Genomic DNA, 23,112 nt, shown 5'->3' on the forward strand with positions numbered 1-23,112 from the left:
GGTTTTACAAGTGCTACAATTTGTTTTTAGAATTTTTGTTTTACGGAGTGGGTGATAAAAGCACAGAACTTCTGCAATAGCTGTTTTTGAAGGTGACAAAACTATGATCACAATTCAGTGCACAACACGGCCAATGCTGGAAGAAACCAACTCGACTTTTAGGTTCCCAGCCTGAGTGTCACAGATTTTCAGGCCAGAAGGGACCATTAGAATCAGCTAATCTGATCGCCTACACTTCTGGGAGGAGACCATGAAGGCAGAGAACAATGAATGTGTCCCACACATGTTCTCAGAAACCTGCTAAGGGAAGAACTCAAACTCACAGACGCCTCTTGGGTTTCAGTAGCCACAGCAAGTCCCCGGAGCCACCCAGCTGCAGTTTGCTAGGCTGGCAGTTAGAAAAATCCTATTTTCACTTGTAAACTAAGCAAATGACATCTGGAAACATGGAAAGGAACTACAACCCAGAGCCACCAAAGCATGGGCTTAACTTTGACCGCAAGCTCAAGTCACACATGCTCAAGTGCCTTACTGAATTTGGACCTAAATATGGAAGCTCACTGGTGACTTTGGGCTCCCCTGCCCCATCTTTTCAGAGTATAACCACTCTGCAACCAAAAGAGTCGTATAAATCAAAACCAGATATGTACCTTGGGAAACTTAACACTGATCTTTCAATACAAATAATTATCATGGAATAGTGGGACCCAGCAGTACATGTGCCCGTCACTTATCAGCACTCGTTCTTGCTAAAAAATACTTCTTTTAATACCACAGACTGCAGCTCCCAATCCAAACCACTGCTGTAAACAAGTCGATAAATAAACCCATTTCAGAGATTAAATATTTACAGTACTAAACGTACAAGTCACCCACATTGCAATGAATGGGTATAAATAAGGTGCTCAGCATGGCTCCTATCCTGCAACTGGATATGCATAGGCAGACCCTTTGATTACATGCTCACACAGATCAGATCGCAGGATTGGGCCCCGGTAGCAATTGCAGCATTTCAAAGACCCCGCATTCACCTCAAACAGGTTAGTGCAATTTCAAATATAGGGCCCCATTTAGCATTCCAAGCCCCGTGAAACAGTTAAAGCAGTATGAAAATAGGGAATATCTTTCTCCTGCCCCCACCCTGAAATACCTCTCACGCAGTATTTACAATTTTGTTCTATGCCATTTTGCAGCCTCCAGACTTTGCTCATTATGAAACGGCTATTTTCTCATTGAAACTTGATCTTTACGCGATCAAAATGTGAAGATTGATCTTTGTTTGCTGACAATAAGCTGATGTTCACACAGTAGTGCGCAGAATCAAAACAAAATGCCAAGCAGTCACCGGTTTGTTGTGAATATTTTGCCCAGCCTTAGAAATGATATTGGTCTGAGGGAAACATACACCATATTCAAACACCACATTGGAGAGTGTTTGCAATAGGGTGTTAGGTTCTAGCTCCCCACACCGAGATGCAGAGTTCTGACTGACCCTGGTATGAGGTGTTATTGTCCTGTGTAACGATACAGAGCTATTCTTCTGACTCACCCTGACTGCCAGATCCAGTGGATCTTACTGGCTTCAACCCAGGAGTCTAAAAGATTAAATCGCTCTTTGAGGTAGAAGGGAACTAAGGCCAGGAACAGAGAGGTCTTGCGGGGAGTAACCTTAGAATAACCAAACTCAGGAGGAAGCTTAGTTTGAGGTTTATATAATAGTCAGAGCAGCAAAGAATCCTGTGGCACCTTATAGACTAACAGACGTTTTGGAGCATGAGCTTTCATGGGTGAATACCCACTTCGTCGGATGCACTTGTATTCACCCACGAAAGCTCATGCTCCAAAACGTCTGTTAGTCTATAAGGTGCCACAGGATTCTTTGCTGCTTTTACAGATCCAGACTAACATGGCTAACCCTCTGATAATAGATAATAGGGTTAAAGATAAAGAAAACCTCTGTGTTCTAAGAGCAGGGCTAGAATGCCACATGCTTACAATATTTATTTTTAGAATTCTGCTCTCTCTATTTCTCAAGGCTCCTTTTCAGTGCAATTCACCAGGATAGCAGTAGTGGTACCTGGCTTACCTACCCTACCAAATCAGCTCTTATTCATTGAATGTTCTTCCTTTTATTAAAAAAATGAGAAGTGCAATCTTGCATCTTGCTTCGTAAGACTTTCTTCAATGTTCTTGGGTACTGGATTGCTCCAAAGCCTAAAACGACATTGCATGGGTTATTAGTGGTTAGAAATATCCCCAGAGACCCTTCCTCCTGGGGTGCAGTTCATAACTGTCTGCTCCTAATCCACAGGGGCTGATTGGCGAGGGAGGCCTGCACCATTGGCACGCAGGCCCAGTGGTGAGAGGGGCTTGGGTGTAGCACTGCTTCAGAGGCAGAGCTGCAGGTGGCGTTGGGCAGCACAGTGGCTTGCTACCTGCCAGCTGGGGGGGATGAGTTGTTTATCTTGGGGGAGAGATTTCGGATTCAAAAGACGAGGGCTTATTGTGGTATCAGAAATGGGAGGAAGAGCTGGCCTAATAAACCCACAGAAAAATATTCCAAAATGTAACGAGAGGGAGAAAGCCGGAATGTGGTCATTCCTAGGTGTAGCAAGTTATGCAGGAGTGCCCAGCACGACAGCAGCAAAAGAGACCAGTGCCGTTTGGACCAGCTTGTGCAAAGACATCACCTCACAAGACAGGGAGGGGGAGTCTCCCTCTATCCAGCTCTGCTGTGACTGCACTTGGAATACCGTGCTCCATTCTGGAGGCCCCGTTACCAGGTGGATATTGTCAAATTGGAGGGAGTTCCAAGAACAGCAACAAGAATGACCACAGGGCTGGAGGGACTAGGGAAGTGGTTAAAGGGAGTTCAATACGTACAGCTTGGCTAAGCAATGACTCACGCTGGGGGAAACAAAGGAGTCTCCAAGCACGGGAAGGATGTAGTCACCAAGAGGGAAGGTTGTTTGGGGAAGAACACAAGGGAGTACAACCAGGTGTAACACAATGTAGAAAAATGGAATGGAAAATGCAACACCAGGATCCCCTTCCTGACAGTGAGATGTCTGAAGCTGTCTAATAGCCTCCCTGGGGGAGTGGTGGGAGTCCCATGGAAAACCAGAGCAATAGCAAATGCACGATAAGGAGCAATCTCACACTGGGTAAAAGGATGGGCTAGATGGGACCTAGGCGGTGGTGTTGTAGCTGTCTTGGTCCCAGGATATTAGAGATAAGGTGGGTGAGGTGATGTCTTTTACTGAACCGACTTCTGTCGGGGAGAGAGACAAGCTTCCGAGCCACACAGAGCTCTTCAGGTCTGGCCCAGCAGAAGTTGCAATAAAAGTTATTACCTCACCCGCCATGTCTCTCTAGCTGGGAACTACCAAGTCTCTCCATCACTTATTGCTATGACTGTTTCTGAGGAGGGCGAGCTACTCTGCGGGGAAGAGTCGGTCTGGGAAGCCCACAATGTTTTTAGGTCTGGGCCCAATTTAGTGGCCTAATCCACTGCAGAGAACCCAGCCAGCGGGGCGCCATCACCCTTCCAGAAGTGCTACTGCCCTCAGCCCCTGGCGCCACCTGAGCCGCGTGCTCACCGTATGACTTGGATTCCACCACACCTGGCGAGCTCCTCCGCTAGCTTCTTGGCACCCCGGGCTGCAATGCGGTTATTGTCCAGACTTTCGGAAAGGGAAAGAGAATGTGCAAATGGTTTTCAGTACAGGCTAGGGAAAGATCGGCTAAGCTTCTGCTATGTACCGCAGGCCGCAATGCCCCACAACACAGGTCAGGTTCAGAAGTTCTCCTTCCTCCTTTTTGTGTTTGCAAAGTGCACCGCGGCTGTTCACCATGGCCTGAGATTTGCTTGCATGGACCCCTGCATGGACCCCAGGATCAGTGCCAAGGGCTGTCAGGAATGGACCCCCTGGTTGCAAACATGGCATTCTTGCTAGTGCCTGCGGGCTTGTCTCCACTGCAGCAGCTGGCTCGAGGGACGTACGCTCCATTTTGAAGTGTGGCCGCTCTCGCTGGAGTTACTGGACTCAGACTAGCCTAACTTAAGTGATAGCGTCCACGTATCAAAACACTGGGAGTTACACAGAGCGACTGGATTAGCAGCACCCAGTGAGTGGATTAGCTGCTGATAGCTGGTGTGGTGGCATCCCTACTGCATTGCTAGCTTAAAGCGCCACTTGACTTGAGCTAGAGAATTTTGGGTGTGGATGGGAGTTGAGTTAGGGGGTAACACTCAAGCTATAATTTCAGTGAACTGTGCTGTGAAGACAACCCCTGAGTCACAGCCAGGGAAATGGAGCATTTAACAGCCTAAGGCTATGGTTACACTTGCAGATGGAGATCACCGCCCTCGCAGACCGCAGCAGGGAAAGCGCTGCCGTGTGCCCTGCAAGCGCAGTGGCATGGCCACATTAGCAGCTCTTGCGACGCCACAGAGAGCAGTGCATTGTGGTAGCCATCCCAGCTCAAGTGGCTGCAGCGTGCTTTCCAAATGTGGGGGGGTGGAGTGTGACAGGGAGCGTGTTGTGTGTAGGTGGGAGGAGAGAGAGAGTGTTTTGGGGGGCAGAGTGTGTCAGCATGCTGTCTTGTAAGTTCAGACAGCGGCAGGGGGGAACCCCGACATCAGCCCCCACCCCCCACCTCCCTCTCACACACACACACACACACACACGCACAAACGCCTGCCTCTGCAGCAGGAGCATTCCACAATAATGGGTTGCTTTGTGTCCCGGCAGATAAGCACGCTGGCTGTCAGAAACGGAGCTTTGAAAGGGGATCTCTGCATGCCTGCAGCCGAGTTCAAAACAATGACCAGAGTGGCCACTTGACTTCAGGGGATTATGGGACGTTTCTGGAGGCCAATCACAGCGCAGTAATGGAATGCGTCATCCGCACTGACACCTGGCTGTTTCAGCCGGGGCGCAGCAAGCTCTCTGCTTCTCATGGAAGTGGATTAACCAGGAGTGCTCCAGCTGCAGAGTCCAGGCACTCTAAGTGTCTTGCCAGCATGGACACCTCAGGAGTTAGGGTGCCTGGGGCTCATTTAATGCACTCTAACTTGCAAGTGTAGCCAAGGCCTTAGAAACCGACTAATCTGCCTTCCTTGGCCCCAGATGAATGATGTGGGAAAATGAAACAAACATTTAATAATGAAAAGTAAGTTTAACTACATCCATTTTATGGTGAAAAACCTCAAGAAAACTCCTTGTTGAGCCAAATCCTCTCTCTCTCCTTTCATTGTAACTTTGAATCTCACCTGGTAGTCAACAGATATTTCTTTAGTGAATATAATTACATGTTTACTTGCAGTGCATTACTGAGCTATTAGCTGTCTCTCTGCACTGTGTAGCGTTCCAGGCATAGTTTGGTCCCTGGTAAACAAAGCAGACTAAGCAAGAACTCAAGCTGTGTGGAAGCCTGTTTCTCATGTCTACAGTTTATAGCTATTTCCTTTAACAAATGTCTCCTATTTAATAAGGGCTGTGATTTCATATATGGAAATATTTGATATTGCCACATCACACTCACTCTAGCATCCTCAGCCTTGCCATTCTCGGGAGAACCGTGGCCAGCTCCAGGGCACCTTCATCACCGAGGCTGTTCCACGACAATCTAAATAAAACCAGAAACACCAGCTGGTTGGTCACCTGAGGCAAATGAAAGCGTAAGCCCCCCGAGATGCAGCAGCAGCGCTTTGGTGCAGTCTCCATCACACACCAGCACAATGATTTCGGCGAGCCAAAGTCATACAGTGAACCACAAGATTTTAGCAAGGGAAAGAGTTTATTTTGCCCTGAGCCTAGGGGGAAACTTTCCCCTGTCGCAGTCTAGGGAAGCTTTATTCCCACCCCTGCTTTCTACTCTTCCCCTTGAAAAACTACCTCACGGGTACAATACTGGTCTATGCAAGACAGGACTCCACAGAACTGAGTGGGGGCTGCTCGTTCTGTGGGCCAGCTGGCCTGGGGAGCTCGGAACATTACAGCCAGGCAGCTCCTTGCTCTGTTCCTGGGGTTCAACGGTCACAGCAGGCTGTAGCTAATGGGACCCACAACAGCGCCCGTTACATTCTCCTACCTGCCCTTTATTCTGAGCTCTGTATAACAGGGTTTCATTTGCCCTTTCAGAGGATGAGAGTTTTTGCTTTCTGGTTTGTTACCAACAGAGTTTTTGTCCTGACTGGAGGGGAGAGGCTGAGGCTATGGCGACACTGGCGCTTTATAGTCCATGTGCCCCTGCCTGCTCTGGGTTGCAATGGCAATTCCCTCCTGGGGTGGGAAGAAGCAGGGCTGGCAGCAGGGCAGAGTTGTGGCTTTGGTGTGATTACACCATTTATTATAAAATAGGGACATTTTGCAGGATCGGGCCTTATAGTGTAACAATTTCCTGGCCACTTAGGGAATTCACACATGTCATTCTGTTGCACCCCATGGCCACTCAGAGCTTCCTGGTGACAGATGGATTAGAACTCAGGACTACCTGCTCCAAAACCAGAACTGGATAACACTGCAGCTAAAGGAGACTCTTCCTTACCCGCTAGCAGTATAGGAGCTATGACACATAGCCGAGCACTTCTGATTCCATCCAATGGAAGGCAGTGACACGCATACACACTAACCAGTTCAATACATATCACCTGAGTGATTGTGAATGTAGAAAGTCAGCTGCAAGGCCCTGCTAGACGCTTAGGAAATTGTCGTAATGTACACTGTGCTCCCGTTCTGATCTGGTAGCTTTTCATACCCACTTTACAACGGGGCAGGGCAGCAGAGAATCAAGGCCAGTAACTTGCTTCTCTCGTTCTCACACGAGATGCCATGATGCCAGCAGTAAGGGACGTATGTTAAAGAGGAAGATTCCACTGACCCGCAATTTCAATAAGACACCGCGAGAGCTAAGCAGGAATGAGTGTGCACAGTAACCAGAAGACAGGCAGGTGCTAACTAGTGTGAAATGGATATTCGGGCCTCGAGGCGAGATATATACCCACGCTCTGCACTCACATGATCTCTTCAATGACAGGACAACGACTGAAGCCGAGGGCAAGATGTCTGGAAACGCCATCGCTGATTCCACAGAGTTTCAGTCTAAAGGGAAGCAGGATTTGGAAACACAAATGGAATTGCTGGTCCACACGGCCGGCAGGCAGTTTATTGCAGGAAATGTCAGGGACTCCATTCGCGCGTCTGGAATCCCCTTGGGAACGTCTATGCCACGTTTTACAACCCGCGGCAGCGTGTCTCGGAGCTCAGCTCTACAGACTCTGGATCTTGCTGCTGCACTGAAAACAGCTGTGTAGACACTGCGGTGAGGGCTGTGAAACCTACCCCACCCCATGGCTTCAGAAACCGAGCTCCATGCTGAGCGTCTGCACAGCTGTTAGAGGCCCTGCTCTTTGGGTCTGAGCGCGGCAGGGGAAGTGCCTGTATTCCGCCATGGTGCCCTCTCATCAATCCATGGGGCTGCCTGAGGCCAATTAGCACAGCCACAGACCACACCCCCTGGGCCAGCGGGCGTCAATGGGCATAGGTGCACTGAAGTCAACACCAGTGGGGAATCAAGCCCTGTTGGCTGGGTCACCGCTGCAATCTTGTCCGGAGAATCACAGATCCACTGTGCCTCACGCAATTCGACTTACTCAATCTTCCTGAGCCGGGTGAATCGTGGAAGCCCCTCTGACAGGGTGCGGATGGCGCCTTCCCCAAAGCTGTTCTCTGACAAACTGCAAGGACAGTCAGAATGCACTGAGTGGCTGTGAGAAGCTGTGATCAGAGAAGAGACACTGGGCTGCTAACGCTGGGAAAAAACAACCCCTTTCCTTAGCCCTCAGCAGCGCTGAGGCGAGGGCTTGAGAAAAGGAAGGATGGTCAGTGGCTAGCTTGGGACTTGGGAACCCCAGGTTCAATTCCTGGCTCTGACACAGACTTCCTGTGTGACCTTGAGCAAGTCACTTAACCTCCCCATGCCTCAGTTCCCCATCTGTACAATGGGGACAATAGCACTGCCCTGCCTCCAGAGTGTTGTAAGGGTAAATGCATTAAAGACTGAGAGATGGGCCATGTCAGAACCTAAGATAGAGAGATGTTGCTTTGTAAAACACACCCTGGATCACTCTGCCCACTTGTTTGCAGTGGGAGAGAGTAAGTCATAGGATGGTCTCTAGTTGGTGTCTCTGGGGCTGAACCAAAGGTTATCTCAACTCTTTGGAAGTGTAAAGACATCGCTGACAGCTGGAAGTGTATCCTGGGGCAGAAGGCAAGTGCATTCTCACACTTACCAGCAGGTGGTACCCTGCTGTCATTTAACCTAAAGCGGTTGCTGACGAAATAAGCAAGTGCATGGCATCAGGGCAGTATAATTTCATGTCCCCGTCAGTTTTATTTCGGAAAATTATTTACTTCAGATGTAAAGAGTTGTTACCTAGCGGTTACAGAAGGGGTCCTTTATATTGAAAGAGAGGCATCCCAAAGCTGTCTGATTATTTTACATGCTACTTCCTGTCACACACGGCATCCCACCTTTGGGCCTAGGCTGGCTGGCGGATGGTGACGCTAAGGGAGCAATATCCTGATACCAGTGTCGCAAAGAGGGACTATGCGGGGAAGGTCTCCCTGAACCCGCTCTGTAAGTCAGTGCATGAAGCAGGATTGACCTACAGGCTCTGTGCATTTGCACAGAGGCTTTAAACTCTATGGGTGGAATCCAGGCCTCAGTGAACGCAAGTGGAGTTTTGCCATTGATTTCAGTGGGGCCAGGCTCTCACCCTACATAGCTGTAAATTCCACACGTAACTAGATACTATTGTTTGTACACTTAATTTTACATAGAAGCCAATATATAATCCAGACTGGCAGGCAGAGGTACACCAAGTCCTACTTCTTACAACATCCCTATTCATTCCCAACAGCACCTACCTTATCTCTTCTAGCTGCTGGCATTCCACCAGGCCTCTGGCCAGCGGCGTTCCTCCAAGTGAACCAATGTTATTGGACTGCAGACTGGTGAGAGAAGAAATTCAGACGCAAACTTTTCAGAAGAAAACTAACAAATCCTTGTATATGCGACTTCCTGTCAAAGGAACAGCTGCTATTCTGGAACTGACATCCAGGATTCAAACGGAATCCGTCTTTGACATTTGCACCCTTCTTTATGAGACCTTGAGAACAGCGACAAACCAGTGATTGGAATGTGGCTAGCAATTTGTACTCCAAGTAGCCACCCCAATGTACCTTCGTTCACCTCAGTGCATCTGGAGGGGGAAATCTTGACCCCGCTAAAGTCAAAACAAAACTCCTGATTGACTTAAACGGGGCTAGAATTTCACACGTAACCTCCCCTTGCTTTTCACATGCGACGCTTATTCACAAAGCAGCTGTAGTTAAACAGGGAGATTTAGCTCTGCATTAATAAATGATGGACAAAGATCGACCAGTCACCATAAGAAGCAATGCCCCCAGGAAATTAAAAGCTGCTTGGCACAGGGTATTTGACCTGTACCCATGGCATGGGGGAGTTTGCTCTAAGATAGTAGAGAGAAAAATTAGGGTTGTTTAACTGTTTTGCTGCTGTGGCAGAGCAGGGCAATGTTCTATTGATTAGAGGCTTGGCAAGACTGCCACCTGAGGATTAAAAACTTAGCACTACTCAGTTTAGAGAAGAGACAAATAAGAAGTGAGAAAATAATGATGGGCCAGACGGATGCACCTATTTACCCTCTCGTCATATGAGAGCAAGAGGACACCCAACAGCGTTAATATGTAACATATTCGGAACTGATTAAAGGAAGTTTTTTATTCATTTCCTAACTAATCTGATTGCCACAAGGTATTTACCGAGGCCAAGAGCTTAGTGGGAATGAGGAAAAGATTTTATGATGGGATGACACTACCGTAAAGACACATGGCAATAAATAGCAGTCAAACTATGTTAGGAAGCATTGGAAGCAGGTAGGTAATGAAACCTGGTCTTGGCAAGTCTTTGTTCACTTCATGCATTTTAAATTTGTTTAACCATGGAACCAATTCATTGTTCTCTTGCTTCCATTTTCAGTCTTTTTTTAATCAGTCCCAGGATTTCCAGGGTGCCCTGCCTCTTGGAATGTGAGTAAAGAAGTGGAAGCAAGCACTTACTGAAGGATCTTCAAGTGGCACATGCTAGGCAGAGAGAGGGAGAGTCTCGCTGCCGTCTTGTCTCCGACATGGTTCCTGGCTAATCTGAAAACAATATGAAACATTATTTATGATGAACTAACCGGCCTAATTCCTCACTCCAACTCATGTCTGGGTGTCTCCTATTAATGTAAAGAGGAGCTGCACATGCTGAGGGTAGAACATAAATGTCCTTACTTAACCCTTTGGAGACTGAATATACTTACAGAAAGAAATAATAGTTATGCTTCATAATCCAGTCATTAAACAGTCAATTAAAGCATGGTGTAATTACCCTGTGGTTATACTTCCTGATACCGCTGCGATTACCACTAACTCAGACAACCAGTAGGTTAATTAAATCATTCAAATACTTGTTATTTCCCCTTTATCGCCATAGAGATTAGGCCCCATTCCTTCAATCCAGACCACAGGGTAGGAACTCAGTCAGGATCTTCAGCAATACAGAACTGCCTTCTGCTACTTGAGCTGAAGGAGAAACTCCATCAGCTCCCAGTAGTAGTAGGCTGCTTTCCTCGATGTGCACTAACCACTTGATGGGGATGCAACACGGGTGTGTTATGCCACCAGCACCCACAGCACCAGCTGACTCACATGTGCAGTGAGCTGACTGCACTGTACAACTGGGGTCTTATGCTGTAATTATATTCTTTGATGCATGGGCCTAGTCCAATATCCTATCATCTGGCGGCTAACTGGGTGGGTTATACATTTTAACTGCAACAGAAATAATTTCCCCCACTCTGGTTAAAGATTTTTATTATTTCATAGGATATTGACACTTCTCTTCTGCAAACTAATAGGGAGTTAGATGAACGGTAATAAATTCAGCGATGGTCCTCGGCTAACAAAGTCTCAAATCAGCCCCAACCTCCATTTTTAATATAGTACTAATTATACAGCTTTCATATCTATTTCATAGATAACGCACACACCAGGCAGATGCGTGGCACACTCTAGGCCCCGTGTTTCTGAAATCCCAGCTGTTATTCTGTACAAGGCACAGGCTTGGGCTCTACTCCATGAACAGTGTCTGTACTTGTGCAGCCCACTGATTCCCCTGGGGAGACCAGACGTGAAGCCTCCGAACTTTGTACCAGCCAGTGTGAATGTGGGACTCACAGTAACTCCTCGACATGCCTGCAGCGAGCCAGAGCCTCCGCGAGCATCTCCCCTCCAGCTAGGCCAATGCTGTTCGACGACAGGCTAAAATACACATGGAAACAGGCAGAGTCTGTCAATGGCTGAAAGGAGCCAGGATATACCAGATACAAATTAAGCCATGGCATGAATGGCGCTTTCGCTGCAGATTGTTTCATGGCTGAGTGGCGTGACAGGGAGCACAGGGCATCGCAATAACGAGCTACCACTGAAGCAGGCCCGGAGATGCCAATCCAAAGCTTGTCAAGAGACACACAGGTCTCTCCATCAAATAGTTTGGAAGAGAAAGGCTTCTAGTGCATTAGGTTAGACCATCAGAGCACTGGCATGGCTGCTTTTTCTCTCAGTGGGTGTCCCCTTCATGGCGTAAGATTTGGGGTGACTTTTCTTACCAGCTGAAACTGGCCAGGAAGAGAAATTTCTCCGTCCTCTCCCCCATGTTAGGAAATAAATGTAGCGGTGATGGGACGTGCTGCTTTGAAAGTCCTAGAAGCTAAAACCCTCCATCTAGCTACAGAACAGGTAATGCATGGGCTAGAGAAGTGTACAACTATCCTATCAGGCCAACACACCAGGGCATTCACTCCCTGCGGCATAGCCAACCGTTGGCCTCCAGGTCTCCAATAACGGGAGACTTGTGCTGCTTTTTGCTATGCAGACACTTGTCCACTACAAATTGCATTGAGATTACTGCCCGGCCAGGACATGGCAGCAACCTTCAGTCACAAAGCCAATTGCAGTCAATATGGGAGCCTTCCCAGTAACTTCTATGCAGGTCAAATAAAATCAGACATGAATATTCCCCCCAACCTTGGCTCTAACTCTAAAAAATCCCATTATTCAACCCGAAATATAAAGCGACTCACTCGACTCTCTTTAGATTTTGCATTTCCGGCAGGAGCATGGCTATTTTTTCCAGACCAGCATGTTCAATCTTGTTATGGCTTAAACTTTAAAGAGGGGGAAAAAAGCCACATTATGAAAGAAAATGCTGAGTTTCCCACTGAGCGCAATGTCTTGTTTAATAGCCCTGATCTGTTGGAGGGAACCAAAATTGCTTCACTATTCACAGCTGAATGAACTTCAAAAGTCAAAAAGGGGTTTGTTTTCACTGCGGCTTGTGTTAGAGAAGAGACAGGGCTTGGCTGCAATGAAGAAAACTAACAAAAGAAAAAGGGCCTGAGACTGGATCTAGATTCAAACATTTCCAAATCTTGGGAGCACTGGGACCCGTTCTCAGAGACAGCTACAACACACAGCTCCTGATCCAAATTTTGACAGCGGGCGTTCAAACGTGGAGTTACGGTTGAACCCATTCTATGCTGTTACATGTGCCAGCTGCTCAGCTCGGATCAGACCAAAACTCGCTCAGATTGTGCACCTGAAGTTTTGGTTTGATCCCATCTCTAATTCAAGTAGCCCAGACACTTGAGCATTAGCAATCCCTGTAAAACTTGCTTCTTTCATATAACTGCACCTCAGAACACCCCCTGGCTGGAGCTCTATAATCCATCCCCATCACTGGCAGAGAGATTACAAGAAAGGAGGAACCCACTTGATTTCTTCCATATGAGGAGCATTCTTCAGAGCTTCGGCCAGGTGGGAGCAGCCTTCACTACCAATATTGTTATTGTTCAAGCTGGAAAGAATATTCACAAAATACCACACATCAGACTGTTATCCAGTGGCATGGCTTTATGGATAGAGGATGGATTTCACCTCTGTGCAGAGGGCCAGCACAAGGCCTATGGGCCATCTGAGTCCCACTTAAGGCTTCAAGAACAGAGACACAAATGGAATGCAAGTGGTGCACTGGTGTTGGAATTCAAAAAGAAAAAATAAATCTATGCAATGCATCGCCCTGCTTGAAAAAATATGCTACCATCAACCTCTGAAACAGCTACATGTATCCAGAATAACCACTGAACAATATACTTAATAGTGAAATGATCAACTCTGTGGTCCCCTGTAACGTAACTAACGCTATCGCTACTGGAGATTCTGATGGCTGTGCAAGTGAAAGACCTCTCTGTGCTCCCGCAAAGCAGGACATTATGATCTTGGCTACATGTTTGTCTCTTAACTGGACTTACACAGGAGTTTTTGTGGGCTCACTGGGTGCATGTGAATTTTTACGGGTGCCTCTGTTGTGCTCAGCTTTGCAAATCTGTCCCTGAATGTTTCCTCTTCTCAGTGTATTTGCTGCGAAGAGGAGGATGGACACTTTTAATTTTAAATATTTTTTAAATGCTACTTCATTGTTACTTAGTCAATAAAAGTAGGGACTACCAAAAACAGCAGAATAATGTCACAAATACTGCCGCTGCTGATAGCGTCACTGCAGAATTGTAAAACAGTGCAGCACCTTTTTGCTAAGATAGTGATCTCTTTATGTTAGAATTTATCTGATCCCCTCACTGCATTATCCCAGGATAGACTTGTGGCAGAATCTTGGTTAGGACCAAAGCAATGTTTGACAGCACCGGAAGGATTCAGACTGCAGTACCCGAGTGACTCAGACATTAACAAACTTATCCTCGAAACAAACCTGTGAAGTAGGGAGGGGATTATTGCCCCTATTACATAGAGGTGAAACTGAGGCACAGGCCTCCTCAAGGTCACACAGGGTGTGTGGCAGTGCTGGAAAAATGAACCTCCATCTCCTGAGACCCCAACCAGTGCCACGTACACAGGCCCAGCTTGCCTTGCTGCTATGATAGGAGGCCTGTCTACAAGGAGGTCAGACATACTCATGATGGAAATTTTCCTTCTTGATTCTAGCACAGTGCATAGAATGTGCGCAGATTCCTTAGGGCTAAATCTGCTCTCCAGAGACTACGCAGTAGCTAAGCTGGGCATCTCTGTGGGAAGCTCAGGGAATGAATCACAACATTTCCTTCTCTCGCTAGTGTCTGTATGGCCCCACTAACGCTACAGTACATGAAGGCCTGCACAGACATACTTACAGGAGTCTTTTCAGCAAAGGCATTTTGTGAAGTCCTGGCACCAGCATGAGAATGGCCGTGTCATCGAGTCCCAGGGAGCCGAGGCTAAGAGGCAAATGGACACAGGAATGAGTGTGCACAGATCTAAATGGACAGTTCACAGATGGTGACCAATTTGCTAGGGAGGAGCTGTCGACGCAATGGGAGGTTGACGGAGGCTAGCGTCAGAACTCACTATGGCAGCCGTGTCGTTATGTTGATCCCACATGCTTAGGAAAGGGAAGCCCCTTAACTGTCGTGTAAACGTTTTGCAGCTCTGTATCCTGCACAATGTGGGGCTGCTGAGGAGACTGCAATGGGAAATACTCTTTTCTGGTGTTTCAAACACCCTACCCCACTGAAGTCAATGGGAGTTTTGCCATTGACTTCCATTGGCCTGGGATGAGGCCAAAGGTGCATAAAACACACACACAGCATGAGAGACAAGTTCTTCATTCCCTTCAGCCAAAATCGTCCCCAGGAGACCTGGAGTCAGGAAGAGCTGCCTCGCTGAGACCTCAAGTAATTACAAAGGCTAAGAATTGCAAGGTCATTATTAACAGAGATGGGTAGAAATGTTTCAGACGTAAGAATTCTTCATTTTTGCTTCAAAACCAAAGATATTGTGAAAGCATTTTGAGATCCCCCCCACCCGCCAATACATTCATTTCTCAATGGAAATTTATGATGGGAAAGTTTACTGCTCTTCAACAGGTTGTTCTGTTTTTTGCATTCCCAATTTTGACTGGACGGCTTAGTCACATGGTGGGATTCCCACCCCGTCCCCAAAATGAAAATGTTCATTTGAGGATATTACCAATTTTTAAATCAAATAAAAATTTGATCATGGAAAAATAACAGACATCCTTATATCAGGGGTCACATAGCTTTTGTAACAGGTGGTTACTATTTTGGGAATATGAACGAAATACACTGATAATCATTAAAGGCTGGCCAATCACAACCAGGTCTCTTTTGCAGGTAACAAACACAAGTTATAAATAAGATTTATTAATACCTGTATGGAAAGTTAACATACGTTAATAACAATACAATTTAAAAAAACCCAGTGAGATTTCCAATAATTGCGAAAACATCTTTTAAATTGCACATCCTGCTATTTCACTGATGGTCACAACACTGGGTTTTATGTCTGATTGTGTGACATGGATGTCAGAAAATCCGTGTATTAAATGTAGAAAAATGAATACAAAAAATAAAACAAAAATCTGTGGAAAATTAGGAAACTAAAGTAAGTCAGTCCTTCTAAAAACCATCGGAATTAAAATGTTTTAGAAATTCTTTTGATTTTCCTTTACCTGCTCTCATTATAAAAGATGTTGATTTTTCAGGGTTCTTTATAAGAACCACATAAAATAAGCAGGCTCAAGACATTAACAATTCTGCTACTTTTCGCCTCTAAGATCTTTGGGGCAAGGATGCTGTTTTCTAAGGGTGATGCCTCCACAGTGATATGAATGATAAAATAATTTACTTTACGATCTTCAGGTTGCAACACTCATGACTAGAGCTGAGCAAAATCCTTTGCAATAGTTTATTCCTCAAAAATGTAGTTTTGGGTCGACTGAACTATTTATGAATTTGGGTCAAATTCAGCAAAGAGTTTTAGCCAGAAAAAGTCAAAACTTTTCATTTCTACTTTTTCAAAAGGAAACAGTCTGACTTTTCGTTTCAAAACAATGTTTCATTTAGAAATTAAAAAAAACAAAACCAAAAAAGGAAAAAAACACCCCACCCCCCAAAAAACCTGACAAATTAATTTCAGGTCAAAGATGTTTTGTTTGACCAGAAACAATTTTTTTCTGGATTTTTTCAGCTCAGTCACAGAACCAAAAACTCAGTTCTTCTCTTGGCATTTCTCAGCACCATTGTGTCTTGGTCTAGTGCTAGCTCGTGGCCTGGGTGCCTTGCTATTGCTGGCACCCCAAAACAGGAGAAGTCAGACATGTACCATGGGTGGTTGTAAAGCAACGCGTAAAAGTGCTTCTGTAAATGCCATCTGCTGCCACTAGAAGGTGCTACCTTTCTAGATGTGGTCTATCTTCTAACACTGCAATGTGGTTCCTGAAATCACTGCCTTTCTGCAGTGGGACATGGGTGTGCACACATACTGCAGTGGTATTGAGGATCCCAAAGCCCTTGGCTTGTACACAGAACCCTGCTCTCCCTGCCCTAATCTCACATTACTAATCCTGGTCTGCCCATCCTTAGTTGCAAATACTAAGGAATTCATACTTCTCCCCCAGCTGATGTCTACCAGCCATCTGTGTCGTTACAGACTCATCCGTGACACACAGTTTGTAAGTAACTGCAGTTTAATCATAAAATATAGACTGGCCTAACAAGGTCTACATAGCACCAGGACCATAAACTTACTTAAGTTCTTCAATAGCATGGCATTGCTGCAACCCTGCAACCAGGTGTCCCATTCCGCTTGGCGTAACACTGCTGGATGTCAGCCTGAAAAACCAGTAACAGCACCGAATAAGAATGACTTACATTCAAGCAGTCCAACAAGACAGGAGATATAGTAATCACTTCCCTCACCACTGATGTGCAGCTGCTTCTGGGGTGGAATGCAGAAGCTTTTTATCAGCATAAAACACAACCGGGAAGCTGGGAAGTGTTAACACCAATTGGTACCCACATACTAAAATCCTTAGAACCATAGAGGGGAAATCAGATCACCAGAATGTAATTAGTAAATGGCCAGGGTACCAGGGCTGGTACTCATACTTTTGCAAAAAATGCCAAAGGGTCTTTAAAAACCATACATGGGCATGGGATCTTGGATTTATACCTAAACACGACAGCTCTGTACTTGTTTCTCCCCCTGTTAATCTTGAATCTTTTCAGAATTAGGGGTCTGCCTAAAAGTAAGGACCCCTCAGGGCTAAGCTTTTGGCACGAGGAGCCAAAACACATGAGAAGAGTATGTTTTTGTGATTTCCAGCTCCATTTTACAGATTCAAGAGAACTGGAGAGTCCAAAATGTTGGGTGCTGATCTGTACCGATTTGGACTCTCTGCAGGTTTTGCCAACAGCCACAGAGAATGAGTCCCAAAAGACTGTATTGTGCAAAGATACAGTCTATGGGCCTGATTCTCATTTAGCTACGGCCACTTGACACCATTCTGGGAGTATAAAGGGGCCTTAAAGTGAGAATAGGTTATATTTACACCCTTAAGCTTCCTTTACATGACTGGAGGAGGATAAAATGGCCACGGTGTACATGAGAATCAGGCCCTCTGTCTTTATATGTTTTTACTTAAAGAAAGGGGGCAGGAAGTGATAATTTCTCTGAAGTCTTGCACCATGGCTAAATGCTCAAGTGTCCCTTTCCAACAATTCACAGAAGAACATTCTAGAACATATGCCATGTTAACATGCAAAAGTTGCAACGTTCACGTCCGAATTCCAATTTTCCCACCCAATGGGGCTGCGGTTTGGTCCGTTACAAAGTCACGGGGCAGCTATGGAGTTGTGATGCTGCTTCAGGTCTGAACTCTTCTGCACTTCAGAAAAGAGCTTTGATCCAGGCTGCTCGCGAGAACCCAAAGCTTAGAGAAATCGTGAAAATACAGGTTTGGATTTAGCCGGCGACACAGATTGCATAGGAAGGAGAGAGTTTCCTGGGGGTGGTGGGCTGGGGAAAGGGCGAGTGAGGGCAGTGAGGGTATCTGTTTGGAATGAGCCATAGTTCACGAAGCAGAAAGGTATCCAGGTGAACATTCAACAGTAACAAGCTTTTTAGATAATTACGTACTCAAACTTCCTCAGCGTTGGAAGAGTCAGAAGCGCGCTGGCTAGCATCGCCTCTTCAGCATTGTTGAGATCAAGATGAGACCAGCTGCAAAGACGAAAAAGCACATCCTCTCAGTGACACACAAACCTCTGAACAACCCACCACTGCCTTGGCACGGCGTGACGCTTGCAGTTGCTCTGCGTGAGTTAACTGATCAAGGGCAGCCTGGATTCTGACCCACATCCAGATCACCAGTCCGTTAAGAAGCACTTCAAGGGATACGGAATAAGCCACATTTGCCCCCTGGTTGTTATAGCAACATAATCGCATTGTGATGCCAGGCCAAATGATCCCTGCATTCCCAGGCTCTGTTCCCCAAGCTTTCATAGTTCATGGACTTTTAAAGCCAGAGGGCACCGTCGGATCATCTAGTCTGGCCTCCGGCGTAACACAGACAGAGGGAGGAGCTTGGGTTCATCAAATAGCTCAGCTATATCCTAAGTCTCTCTAGGTTTGACCACCCCAAGTTTTCTTGCACGAGACAGCTCAGTCAAGATACTTCAAGCCCCAACCACTAAAGAGCTACTCCTCGCCCAAAGAGCCAACCAGGAAATGGCTGGCAGTTAGAGACAGGCCTTCTGTTGTGTCACCTCCTTCGCTGGGGTCACTTAGGGCTAAATTCTGCCCTGAAGTTCACCCCCTGGAGCTCCCATTGGCTTCAGTGAGGTTGGACAGGGAGCATGTGTCAGGGGAGAACTGACTATTGACTACCATTGCTTCTCTACATGATTTTCCAATTCCCCAGTCCCAGTTTCAGGTAAATTGCTACACCGCTTTGAGAGCTCACCTCAGTTCCTGAAGCTGCGTGCATTTCTGGAGAAAGGGAACGTGCTTCGCTTCCAGGCTGTACTGATTCAACCTGCAGGGTGCAGACATGCACAAACATGGCCGATTAACGTCAATGACAATCAACCCAGCTCATGCGTACACAGGGCCTTGCAGCCTGCAGCATCCCAATGGCCTTTCCGTGCTATATGGCTGGGCTTGGGAGCAGACAGGAGCTGCACAAACCCAAGCTCCTCCTTGATGTGCCTTGCCCACTCCAAAGTCTGGTGTACAGTCGGGGGAGCAAAATGGCCCTTCCCCACCTCTGGGTTCCCGTAGCTGGAAGTCCCCTCATTTTCCCAGGCACAAGGGCTGACTTGCCTGGCCAGAGCATGAAAGTTCCTTGCACTATCCCTTCCATGCACACCCTTGCAAAAGAAAGTGTCAAGCTGGCCTGAGTCTTAATGTATTCGAGGCTTCTACTTATTCAGGGTACAATGGGAACGCTAGTGAGTTCTTTTATTGGATGGTCAGTCAGGGGAAGCAACCCGCAATGGAAAGCACAACCAGATGCACCTCCTCACCTGCTAACCACAGACTCCATCTTCTCCATTCGACGGGGGAACCCCACGCCCACTCGAAGGAGACCTTTGTCTTTCGATATCCTAGGAGAAGATGGAGATGACAATATACCACAGGCCTAGACCGTGCTGGATGCACGAAACAAACTGTTCCAAATGCCCTGTAGCAAAGGTTCCTTTCCACAAGCTGGGACAGAGCCAGGGGTGAAGGTGGGCTGGTACGGCGTACCGGTAAGAAGCCGATACTGGCCCACACGCAGCTGATGTTAAAGCGCTGTTGCGGCAGTGCTTTAACATCATTGCCCCTTTTGCCCCTCCCGGTCCGCCGACGGAGGGGGAGGGGGGCAAAAGGGGCAGCTACCCCGGGGCCAGCAATTTAAAAGGGTCCAGGCCTCCCAGCTGCTGTTACTGCCGGAGCCCTGGGACCTTTTAAATCGCCGCTGAAGCCCCGGGCAGCACAGGTGAGGCTGATCCCCAGCCCTGCCCCTTCCGCCCGAGGCCCCACCCCTTCCAGGGGCCCGGAGCCAGGCCCCCTTACCAGTAAGAATTTAGTATTACTTTCACCCCTGGACATAGCAGAAGAGTGCAGGCAATCAGAGTTTACTTGTTGAATGAATGGAAACCATCTATATGCCTAAGGACTTGACAGCGTTTGTCCAAGGCTGGTTTCCAAACACAGGCTTTTATTTTTAGAAAAGGAATTGAAAACAGCAGTGTGACAGATGGCAATTTCCTGAAAGATCCCAGAGAAACCTTATGGAATTCAGTTAAATCTTACTGAATTGAGTTTGTGGGGTCCATTGTATAAAAATGCAATTGTCTATGTGTTCCTGTAGGCTTGTATGCAACTTTTCTAGAGACGTGACTAATGGAAATGTTAGGAACTTCAGTGACCCCTGGATGGACTAAACTTGTCCTGAGTGTCCTAGGCTGTTATGAGCTAAGGCTGTTATAAATTTATGACTCTGAAAGAGACATCCAGGTGGGGTTTGAAGGACTAAACATCTGCCAGAGCCCATGCTGGAGCTGGGGTGGTCTCTGTTAAGCTTATTAGCAGGCATGCAGGTTCTTTTCTTGTTTCAATATGTTCTCTTGGACATGCTTTTACCGTACAAATACATTAACTTGCATAAGAAGAGCTGTAGCTTAACTGAAGGCCATTACACTGTTGTTATTCGTTTCTGAAGAGAAAGCAAGCAGGCCTGCTCAGGCGGCCTGACTCTGCTGGTGAGTTCACCGTATAACCAGGGATCTGGGCAGCCTGGAAATAGCCTGGGTAGAAGGGAGAGATGTCTCCACCCAAGAGAGGTGACAGCTGGGAAGTGAGAAGCCTGGAGAACAGGTGTCTTTCCTGGACTGTTGAGGCGGGATTACAGGCCCTGGATCTGTGACAAGCAGCTGCCCAGGCTCCACTTACGTGATCTCCGTAACATTCCCGTGGGGGTGGACAGCCATCTGCAGAAGGCTAGCGATACTTTCATTCCGCACCCATTGCTCTTCAATGCTGCAACGCAAAACACAGGCAGCTTTGCTTTATTTCATAAGCATCGTTTATCTAAACTACTCCCATCTCGATGGTACGTCCCCATGTGTGTCTGTACAGCCCTGGGTTCTCAGCTCACTGTACACAGAGGGGCTACCTCGGGGGAGGAAGCACGGTACAAACTGGAAACAAGGGGATGAGAACCTCATTTTTTTCTCTTTTTGCCCCCAATATTTCTCAGGTTTTCCCACCAGCTGTAATGAGAAGACAGGATATGGCACAAGTCCTTACTCGCCACCACAGGGTAGAAGATGGCAACAGGAACCACGCAAAAGAGTTTGGGACAGGAAGTAAAGAATGAATTATTCAAATGAAATGTTGCAGGGACAGGTTCTTTTCCCCTTTCCCGCTATGACTGGAGAGGTGTTTAACAGGTCACGTCACCTCGAATGGCCCCTTGAGATATGCGTTAGTTATTTATGCTAAGCAATCTGTTCCACCTTAAGTTGAGCTGTGACACCCTGAGTACCATTCCCAGCCCTGAAGAAGAGCTCTGTGTAAACTCCAAAGCTTGTCTCTTTCACCAACAGAAGCTGGTCCAATAAAAGATATCACCTCCCCCACCTTGTCTTTCTGATATCCTGGGACAAATATGGCTACAACAACACTGTGTTAGGGATGGTTTGGCCAAACACAGGTTAATTATCCTGTAGGAATCTTTGCCCAGGCACTGGGGGTTAGCATCCGTGCTCTTACGAAAAGTACCAGGGGTTCTTTAATGATCACAAGTGATTACGGTAACGGTTTTACATGTATCTAAAAATAATGGTACAGCGCCCCCTTGTGCCATGCTGGACACGAAGGGTTTGTCTACAGAGGGAAATAGCCCAGAATAACTATTCCACAGTAGAACAACTACTGTGCTTTAAATTCACAGCCTCGCTTATCTCACAATATCTTCCGTGTACAGACAAACGTTCAATCACTGCTGACTCAGACAGCAACTAAATCCCAGCCTCTCTGCCTTCCATACCTAGATGTTATTTTCAGCAGAACTGGATCCTAGCTTATCAGAACCAAAGTGGGTTTGACTCACGGAGCACTAGAACCATTCTGTACCTTATTCTCAGCGTTCCCAGACTTTTCCTCACTGCCTGCAATAGATCTTCCACCGCCCTGGTTGTCATGTTGTTGTTTGTTGATCTAGAATCATAGACCATTGTGAAGAAAGATTTCAGACCTAAAAGGGGCAATTCTTCAACAACAACAAAACTTGAAAAACAGGCTTCAATGTGAAACTGCAAAACTGGAATTAATTTGCAAACTGGACACCATCAAATTAGGCCTGAATAAAAACTGGGAGTGGTTGGGTCATTACAAAACCTAAACCTAATTTTCCTCATACTAATTTCCCCCTACTGTTACTCACACCTTCTTGTCAACTGTTTGAAATGGGTCACTCTCATTACCACCACAAAAGTGATTTTTCCTCCCTTGATATCCTGCTATTAATTGAATTGTCTCATTAGACTGACCTCACACTTGGTAAGGCAACTCCCATCTTTTCATGTATTTATACCTGCTCCTGTATTTTCCATTCCATGCATCTGATGAAGAGGGTTCTAGCCCACGAAAGCTTAGACCCAAATAAATGTCTTAGTCTCTAAGGTGCCACAAGGACTTCTCATTGTTTTAACAAAATATTGTTAAGCAAAGTTCAGTCTATGCCAGATTCTCCGCAGTATCTAACTCACATGTACTCCGTCAGGTTGGTGCACTTTTGCAGTAGAGAGAACAGCTTTGGCAGGTGTTCTGGTTGAAAGTTGCACTCCGTTAGTCTGAAAGAACAGGGGAGAAAATTGTATTAGTTCCTTCACAGTCATTAATCCCTTTGATCCAGAAATCGCAGGCATCGCCGTTTCTTTTGAGAAAAGAGGAGGGACGGACAATAGCTAAGTACTAAAATGCTGCGAAAAAGATTTTTGGTAAAATCTTACGTTTCTTCGGTGCTATGCTATGATGCAGCCTATTATGAGGGTTCTTTCACTCTACCTTCCACAAAATACTCTTCTGTAACTGAAGCACAGGGATGGATAACTACTGATGATTAAGAGTTAAGAGATGA

General features: G+C 46.5%; 1 protein-coding gene across 1 annotated transcript in view; it reads right to left on the reverse strand.

The window, feature by feature from the left end:
• Positions 1-1,826: 1,826 nt before the first annotated feature.
• The window catches only part of NLRC5 (NLR family CARD domain containing 5), a 79,672-nt gene continuing 58,386 nt past the window's right edge, over positions 1,827-23,112 (reverse strand). Inside the window, exons 30-47 of the mRNA XM_044987676.1 lie at positions 22,742-22,825; positions 22,107-22,190; positions 20,922-21,008; positions 19,508-19,588; positions 18,946-19,017; positions 18,120-18,203; positions 16,730-16,813; positions 14,315-14,398; positions 12,904-12,987; positions 12,215-12,298; positions 11,310-11,393; positions 10,149-10,232; positions 8,934-9,017; positions 7,658-7,741; positions 7,023-7,106; positions 5,548-5,631; positions 3,600-3,683; positions 1,827-2,214 (exon numbers count right to left, since the gene is read on the reverse strand). Coding sequence (XP_044843611.1) covers positions 2,133-2,214; positions 3,600-3,683; positions 5,548-5,631; positions 7,023-7,106; positions 7,658-7,741; positions 8,934-9,017; positions 10,149-10,232; positions 11,310-11,393; positions 12,215-12,298; positions 12,904-12,987; positions 14,315-14,398; positions 16,730-16,813; positions 18,120-18,203; positions 18,946-19,017; positions 19,508-19,588; positions 20,922-21,008; positions 22,107-22,190; positions 22,742-22,825 — 1,498 coding nt within the window. The 3' untranslated portion in view covers positions 1,827-2,132. The remainder of the gene's footprint in view (positions 2,215-3,599; positions 3,684-5,547; positions 5,632-7,022; positions 7,107-7,657; positions 7,742-8,933; positions 9,018-10,148; positions 10,233-11,309; positions 11,394-12,214; positions 12,299-12,903; positions 12,988-14,314; positions 14,399-16,729; positions 16,814-18,119; positions 18,204-18,945; positions 19,018-19,507; positions 19,589-20,921; positions 21,009-22,106; positions 22,191-22,741; positions 22,826-23,112) is intronic.

This window comes from Mauremys mutica, chromosome 14 (assembly GCF_020497125.1).
Source record: "Mauremys mutica isolate MM-2020 ecotype Southern chromosome 14, ASM2049712v1, whole genome shotgun sequence".
Lineage (NCBI taxonomy): Eukaryota > Metazoa > Chordata > Testudines > Geoemydidae > Mauremys > Mauremys mutica.